Source organism: Diadema antillarum, unplaced genomic scaffold (genome assembly GCF_040938485.1).
Source record: "Diadema antillarum isolate AM-2024a unplaced genomic scaffold, OU_Dant_1.0 seq00001041_RagTag, whole genome shotgun sequence".
Classification (NCBI taxonomy): Eukaryota; Metazoa; Echinodermata; class Echinoidea; order Diadematoida; family Diadematidae; genus Diadema; species Diadema antillarum.
In genome coordinates, this window is record NW_027271872.1 from 904,895 (window position 1) to 913,858 (window position 8,964).

General features: G+C 37.6%; 1 protein-coding gene across 1 annotated transcript; it reads left to right on the forward strand.

The window, feature by feature from the left end:
* The first annotated feature begins 339 nt into the window (after positions 1–339).
* LOC139743005 (cilia- and flagella-associated protein 300-like) lies at positions 340–6,028 on the forward strand. Its single transcript, XM_071653512.1, has 7 exons — positions 340–452; positions 1,651–1,732; positions 2,453–2,525; positions 3,076–3,242; positions 4,387–4,559; positions 5,174–5,240; positions 5,897–6,028. The coding sequence occupies exons 1-7, from the start codon at positions 340–342 to the stop codon at positions 6,026–6,028; spliced, it is 807 nt and encodes a 268-aa protein (XP_071509613.1).
* The last annotated feature ends 2,936 nt before the right edge of the window (positions 6,029–8,964 follow it).

An 8,964-nucleotide genomic window follows, 5' to 3' on the forward strand; every position in this document is an offset into this window, starting at 1 on the left:
ACCACTATTTTACCACAAGATGGCGCTGTTGCAACTCGACGCGACACCGATGATTGTCTGAACTAACTCCGAATGTGTCTTGCATGCATGCAGCAGGAGGCGAGGATCGAGAATGCAACGGTGACAGCTCCGGCATTTACCGCGCGCGTACCGGCGGGCGGAGCGTTGATGTTTCCGTGGGATAGCGTCCCTAGTTTCACGGCAGCAGCAGTACGCCCAGCCAGCTACTACTTCACAGACAGCAGGGTTACATAATTACGTTGGCTAGCATTCGAGTGCAATTGCAAGTGTGTTCAGATTTTAAATCGCGAGATCTCCAAATCTAAAATCGCGAGCAATATGACTTCCAGCGACGTGAAGAAACGAGAGAAAAAGTTCAACTTTATGAACATCGATACGAAGGAGTGCCAGACACTAAAGAACACAGACGTGAAAGACCTGCTGATGAAGTGGTAATTATTTGACTCTGTAATTTTGGTGAATGTAAAGCCAAGGTTATGCCAATGCGCCATGGTGGCTGTTATTATTATTCAAAGTAACTTGTTGTTCGTAGATATCTACCTTAAATGGTAAGCCAACTCCCAAACAAACTTAATAAAGTAAAATTGGAGCCTAGCAACCACTCTAGCTAATAATGTCAATGATGTGACCCTTTTTACTTGCACCTGTCCTTGTATTATAAGCACCGTCTGTCGAGTACTGAAGACTACGAAGTAACAGTTAGAAGTAACGTTAGAAGTAGAAATACTATAGCATTTATTTGACCAATTTGACCATTGGTCTAAATCTTAATTGTCACGGGTGGTCAAATTTTGTCACGGGAGGTCCAAACTTGATGTAGGTTTTGTTTTGTTTTTTTATACCGAGTGTAGCCTCTAACATGTTACGGTCTAGAAGTCTAGTTAGTTTCTGTCCGTCTAACCAGTTGTGTCCTGGATATCATTGACAATGATAATTGGAGGCGGATAGAACCTCTATGTACACGTAGCCTACAAATAATGTACAAAGAAAATCAGAATTTTATAAATCGTCAAGTAAGTCTCCTTTGTTTGATTAACAATTCATGATTTAAAATAGCAGCATTCAATATACAAAGATGCACAACCATGGCATGAGTACCAGTTGACCGGACAAGTATGTCTAATTCCGCGAAAAAATTTCTCATTTATGATGATGACATTTGCTGGGTCAAAGCGAAAAACTGACCCAGCAAATGTCATTATTAAATGAGAAGTTTTTCGCGGAATTAGACATACTTGTCCGGTCAAGAGTACCAGGTACATATAGTACCAGTTGTTAAACATGGAAAACAAAACACTATGATTTTAGGAAATCAAACATAACTGTTCATTGATGTCTCACATAATGTAAAGACCCTAAAATTGTTGGGGGGGGGGGGGGTTCTTCTTGTCTTCTGTCTTTTGACTCACAGTTGTTAGAGCTTGTCTTGAAAGAGTCCTGTGAAGTGAGTAGTAGAATGTTTCTTGTGTGATTGTAAAAAGAGAATGATTCCTAATACTATATAGTCCTTTGCTTTACCTATAAATGTGGATAGAAGTTTGAACTGTGCACTTGTCCTGGAAAGATATTTAAGTGACCCTGCATCTTTGCTCTGCCCTCCAATGATCTTCTCTCAAATCTCCTCCACAGGGGAATGAAGGGGCGATTTTGCATGCAGTATTTCAGCTACGACCAGCTCTTCCAAGTCTATCAGAAGGATGACTTCATGCTGGTAAGGGAGCGCTCATCAGCACATCTTCTTCACAGAGACCAAACTTTGGGAAGATCAAGCGAAAAAATGAAACATGGAACCCTATTTCCATGATGATCCAAGGGCACCACCAGCATTTCACTCAATTATGCATGTCACAACATTAATTCCTATGAGCATTTGAACGTACTCTTAGAAATGAATAGGAATCAAGAGTCTATGATGCACATGAAACATTCATTTGCAAGATAGATATATGTGCAGCAGGTAAAGTGTCGACTCATGTAGGCCCTATGAACTTTCTGCCAACCACAGATGGCCATCATTTTAAACCTGTACAGAGTGTTGCTGCCAACCTTCCATCCATGTAAGGAGGCAATTATATGAATATTTGGTACTCCTCTTACACTAAGACCCGAATTCACGAAGGTGGTTTAAACTTAAACCATGGTACAAATTTAGACCATGGTCTAAAATAAGCGTTAAATAGGCGTAGCAATACATGCGCGCATCAATGCACTTTTTTTTACTGGATGCCTGTTAGCGTACGCAATCTGTCAATCATATCTACGCAGAAGAAATATACATAAACCATGGTTTAAATTTAGACCACCTTCGTGAATTCGGGCCTATGGGTTTACCAATTATGGGGCAATGTTGTTATCATATGGGAATAGTTGTGGTTACTTCTTGTTGCTGTTTTTAATTTTTAATTTTGATGTCTCTTTGCTCGTCTTGCAGGATTTCTTCCAAGACCCTGTTGTCATGACAACACTCCAAGTCTTGTCAGACAGTGGCACCTGGGGACCAGCAGGTGAATACAAATCTTAAATGTTATGTAATATTCTGTACATGCCATATATTTTGTGAGTTTAATGTTTTTGTGAATCGGGACTTTCCGACAATTTCACTAAGTGGTTAAATTCACAATTGTGGAGTACAGCATTGAACGGTGAAATATATGTGTGCACGTCACATTCATATCAGGATCAGAGTTTTCACATGTTTTTAAATTTGCGAATAGCACCTGTCTTGCGAAATTCGCGAAAATAAAAGCGTCGCGAAATACTCGGCATAAACAGTATTGTTGACTGCCTGTAATATGATGTCGTACTTGCTATCAATATTTATATCATGCATTACCCATTGCCACTCACACAAAGGATTGATTGTACAGAACACGTTGTTATGTGCACCAGAATTCTTGGTGATGATGAATTTTCTTATAGAACTTTCTTGTAATTTTCAAAACGCATATTCATACAATCAAAATCGCTCTATCTTATTCCTGATATTGAGTTATTATTATCTTCATTTTCTGCTTCATGTATATCTCTTCTCTCCATTCTCCTTTCTGCCAACAGGTTTCACTGCGGAAAGAGTCGAAGCCACGCCCATTCCATGTTCCGTGACCTCTATGAACTTTTTTGACCGCCTTGAGGAGGAGGGGCTTGTGCGAGAGGGGGGCAGAATCGTCAAGTGCTTTGATGAGTTCTACGAAGACTTCACCATTTCAGATGAAGTTCGAAAAGTGAGGAAATATTTCCTGTTGACTGTTGCCGCATGAACCCCTATTAAACTGTCTTATACCTGTGTACATAAGAGAGACATGCACAACCTTGTCACTTTGGCACCTCCATTGGCACATGACACGATTTGCATCCCGGTATAGCTTCCTTGGAGCTGCGAATGGGATTACTGCAACAAGTAACAAGTAACAAGTAATTTTTATCTTTATTTATTTATATATCTATTTATTTTATTTTTTTTTTTTTGTCCAGCACCTTTGGGAGTATGTGATTTTGAGAGTAAGGTGCCTTTGATTGATTCATATAAATATGAATGCTGCTCCATCATTATCATTATCATCATCATCATTGTCATCATCATCATTGTCATCATCATCATTTTCATCATCATCAGCTGGATCCAACCACCACTCATACCTCAAATTGGTTGCTTTGGTTGCTTTGGTCGGTCAGCCTTGTAGAGTTGGGACAAATCATAAATAACCTATTAATGAAGCTAGTACAGTGTATTAATAAAAAATCATGTAAAGACATTTCAACGATCCAACATCTGATGAGTTAACATTCTCTGAGTAAAATGAAGAAAAGACTATGTAACATGCTGATGTCATATGTATGAAATTCTGTGCCAGAAGCATTTTTATCATGTTTGAGTATTTTTGTGCCTCCATCTGACTTGGGTGCCCCATCCCATTCCATGAGGGTATGTATTTGCGGTGTTATTACTGTAGACATCATCATTTGTTTTAAAATGAATTTTGATATTATCAGACACTGTGTTTTCAGAAATTTTGTGCTGACAGTCATGTATATTGCTTTCATCTTGTTTCACATTTTTGCATTCTTAAACAAGTCTCCTGAGTTTCCTTTCTCTTCTCTTGCACTAATCTTTCTAATACCCAATATTTACAATGTATTTCTTTTCGGTCTCTTTCTTACATTATCTCTCGTCTATATTTCAATGAATATTGTAGTTATGTTTTTTTTTTTTCGTTTTTTTTTTGTCGCAATTATACTTCCTACTCGCATTGTTCTGCAATTTGTGCTATATTGTTGCATAAATTATTTTCATTATATATATATTTTTTTGTTACGTAATCATTCAATGAGAGATGATTTCTCTTATTCCTCACCCTTGCCACTCAGATGATACTGCTGGAGGACTCGGATAACTATGAGATTTACTCGGACACGGAGCGAGAGCAGTTCCTCTTTCTTCTCTTCCAGCACCTGTGTCTTGGAGGAGCCGTGTGCCAGTATGAGGACAGCATCACGCCTTACCTGGACACCACCAAGTCGCTGTACAAAGAACTCGTCAGGTAGGTCAAGGGTCAAATCTCTTGTAGACTCATTCCCAGGCTCCTGTCGTATAAAGCTCATATACTATTCATAGCCTAGATAACTAGCAGCATTTCTTGGAACAGAAAGGCAGCAGCCTATCAGTTGTGAGGGGTTTTGCATGGCAATGTTTTAGAAAACTGGAAGAACTTTCTTAATGACCCAGTATTTGTCAATGGCCAAGTTTTAAAAGCAATGTCATATGAAACTACAAAAGATCTGTAATGTCAACACACATTTGAGTTTTAAGAGTGAAATTCTGCACACTTTTATATATGTACCTGCATTTATTTATCTATTTTTATTTTTATTTTTTTTTTGGGTGGATGAACTTCCACAATTAGAGCTCTGACCATTAAAATTAAAGGAAAATTATTTCATTCATGAGTACGTTTGCCTCCTAGCTGCTGAAAAAAAAAAGTCTTAAAAGAACTCCATGTGTTCTCCCTCTCCCTGTGGTGTGGTTAGTATATACACTCATGTTCTTTGCTTTGAAGAAAATTACCTTTTACCACTCTGTTAATACATCAACTTGATAATTCCCCCTATCGATACCTTCTTAACCCTGCAAAGTGTTATTTGTTCTACCCCACAGTGTGCAGAAGGATCCCTCCACAAAAGAGTTGAGAATAACGTCCAGTGTTTTCAAAGTGAAAGCTTGGGTAAGTCCACATTTGTTTTGTTCAGTTTTTCTTTCTGTTTGTGCTTGCATTGTTTGACATCTTAAGCCTTGTATATGCAATGTTTAGAGTTTTCATTATGTTTTGTGTTGTTCCACTTTGTACATCCCCAGACAATATTAGCATGACACACTTTGTGTATTTCATTGTATATTGAACTTCATTTCAATTGAAAGTCACTGGATGAACTGAGGATAGATGCACCATCAAAGCGACATTTTGGGTATCTATCTAAAAAAAATGGTAATAATAATAATTTTCCCAGCAATTCAGGAATATTGTTCTTGACGTGATATTTTCAAACGTACTAATTTTTATCACCCTTATGCATTTCTAACATTGTGCCAAGGAATATGATCATACATAAATCCTAATAACTGCTTTGCAGTTGCATAAAGTTGTGTTCATTTATAGATTTCATATGTTCCAAGTCTGATATTAATGTTAATTGGGAATCTACAGCATTCAAATGATGGATTAAATTCTCAGACAATATAACATACTTATCTCATGCTTATGCCACATAGCCGATTATACTTTCCTCAGGTTCCAATTCCGAACCAACATGTTTATCTCATCATTTTGATCAATAAAAACAAAGAAAAAAATGAGAAATGTGTGGTTTTTCTTCTCTTCAGGACAAAGACGATTACCAGTTCTACCCCAGCGACAAAGACCACCGCCAGACATTTGCGTACTTCGTCATCGATCCCCTGAAGCGCCATGTCACTGTCTTCTACCACCTCTTTGGCAGCGGCATCTTCACGTGATGATAGCCCCACCTCTGGTTCTCCACATGCACCTGCCGTGATGTTCAGATGGGAACTCCGTCGTGATTGGAACTCTTTTGAGATGTGTTTTGGGGTATTGCAATAGTGTACCCTGTGAGGTATTAAAGTAATGCCTTGTGTTGGAGGATACTTTACGAGAATGTAACCAACAAGTAGTACGAGTGGCAAAGAGGATAGACTACAAGTCTGCACATGCAAAGCCTGCAAGAGAGAAGAAAGGACTCCCTTGAATAGATCAGTTCGTAATTCTACTTTGCGCATGAGCAGAGAAAGGTCATATGTACCAACAGGCATTTTGGTTTGTTAAATTCACTGAGATAAGCATCTGTGATGTGATGATTGTTCATGTAATTCTTTATTTAAAATGGTGCTTGCCAGCACATCCACCTGACAGCAAGCCTGGCATTTGGCAATATAAAAAAATGTTGTTATTATATTCAATACAAAACAATGAAATTGATGCCTGCTATAATGTCAAATGACGGACTATTCTGGTCACTCGGTCTAAACGTTTATTCTTTCTTTGAACGCAAATTCTACATATTGTTACTTCAGGCAAGCTTATGCATTATGCCGCTTTGAAAACGAGTGAAGTGCCTAACCAACTGAGAAAAAAAGAAAGGTCATTTGTACCAATGTGTACATGAGCTTTAATATTACAAACTGGCTTATTTTCCTGACGTAGCCTCGCATTTCCTCCAGAATAGCATCTCACACCATGCAGGTCAGAGTTTATGTCATTTTACAGTCCACAAAGGAAGCACACGTGAAGTTATTGGGAGAAGACAAGTTGCAGTGAAAAGTATATATATTGGAATGTGAATTTGCATTCACACAAAGTCCGTGATAGTTGGTAAATGAAATGTTTTAAACACATTTCTGCTTGGCTACTAAAATCAGCAGTTACATATGTTGTTTGTGTTGTCCCTCCTGAGCATTTTTTCCCAGAATAATGTATCACTACTTTCATTTTTTCAAACTATTTTTGCCCAGGACTCCACACAAGATATAGTCGGCACAAAGCCATTCATCTTGAAATTCAGTAGGATTTTTAAGAAATTGGAGAAAAATAACATGAGGAAGAAATTTTCTAGTAATTTCCCTGTGGCTTTTCTTTGGCCAATAGATTCATGTGCAGTGTTACTTCCATATTTTTTCAGTTGTTATTTATTCTATTTGTGTGATTTCTTGCATTGACTGTAAATATCATGTTTTAAAAAGATATCAAGATTATTATTAATTTCTTTATTTTTTTTTTAGGTACTACATAAGTCGACATGTGGAAGTGTATGGATGGTTATCATATAATCACCTTGAAAACTTTTTTGAATTAAAGAACATTCCAAGCATTTTTATCGTTTCGGGCTACATGCCTCAAAAGTTACCTATGATGTCCATTTGTAATATGAAACGAGTGTCGATGATGTCACAGTGTCAAGTATGGTGCAAAGGCATACCTCCTGCATTTAATCCAAATATATAAACGCAGAACTAAACTTTGAGGATAAACGTCAAAAACATGTATGCTTTCAGCTATTTGAGATATACAGTACAGTATTTTCCAAATGAGCAGGGGGGAAAAGGAGCTGTCATGGCACAGTTGATAAGAAAAAGGACTGTCAATCCAAGATCCGAGGTTCAAGTCCCCTGACTGTGGCAGTAGCGCCCTTAGGCAAGGCACTCTATCATTGCCTAGTCCTTTGGAGGAGACTTGAAGCTGTTGCTCCTGTGGGTGCTTGCTTCCAAATACACTGCAGTCACTATTTCCTTAGCAGCCAAATAAATATAGATCATGCAAATCATTATAATTTTCCCCCCCCCCAAAAAAAAAAAAAAAAATGCACTCTATGTAGTACCTTTTTTGTGTTCATTATCTGTTTAACCTGGTCTTATAAAATTTTTGTCAAAGATTCAGCCTGTAGTTCATCAAAATGGTGGCACAGCATAACATTTGGCCTTGACCTTGTCACCTTGACCTCAGGAACACCATGCTCCTTTTTGTCATAAGTTTTTGTTATAATGTTTGTAATAATGAATGTATTATTGTCAATTATATGCACTTTTACCAAGTTGAAGTACTTTACTTGTGATTATTAAGGTTTTATGAATGTGCCTGTGTGTTACATGGATGCTTATGCAAATAGGTTTATCCCACTATACCCTGGGTATTAAAAGAAAAATAACATTTTCTCTGGAAATCTACATATGTACTGCCTGCTTATTACTAGAAAACACCAACAAAACCTTTTTTTGAAAGCAATAAAAATCAGTTTTTACAAATGTCTTTGTGACACATTTCATTGCAATGATGGGAGTGGGATTTAATTCTGTTTTCATGTAATCATTATTTTGCTGGAAACTTCATAGTAGCCACTACACCTTGAGAATCAGAACAAAGAAAAAAAATGCAGAAAATACTTTTATATCAATTTTGCTCTGCCAAATAGCTTAGAGGCAGTAAACTTGCATTCAGCTTTTCTGACTTTACTCTCTTTCTCATCTTTAACCATGATGCTTGTCAATTTAAAGTGACAAATGACAAAATCAGGACACAAAAGGTGTTTTTGGTGTTACAGAATTTACTTCCAGACAACATTTACACTGTCCATGAAAGTGCCTACCATCAATACAATCTGCACATGACATTCCCACATCGTAGATTAGCAATGAAAAGTTTCTGTTATTTTTTCTGATGACACATATTCAGAATATGTTTTATACGAAGATTATGCAGACACAACTGGGGTGAACATGGGAAGTACCGAGTATTGCACATGTGTACAAACTCTGGTGTAGTAAAGCTCTTAGCATTGCTTGATAACACAGCTGAAACTCATTTCAGTTTGTTTCATCAATTGATTTGTGCATGCATGAACTGGCACCAAAGACTCCTACAGTATACGCTGCTTCGTGGG

Excerpts from the sequence above, each read along its gene's own strand:
- LOC139743005 (XM_071653512.1), top strand. The coding sequence starts at position 340 with ATGACTTCCAGCGACGTGAAGAAACGAGAGAAAAAGTTCAACTTTATG. Across the intron at positions 2,526-3,075 it reads TGGCACCTGGGGACCAGCAG|GTTTCACTGCGGAAAGAGTC; the intron begins GTGAATACAAAT and ends TTCTGCCAACAG. Across the intron at positions 4,560-5,173 it reads CTGTACAAAGAACTCGTCAG|TGTGCAGAAGGATCCCTCCA; the intron begins GTAGGTCAAGGG and ends TCTACCCCACAG.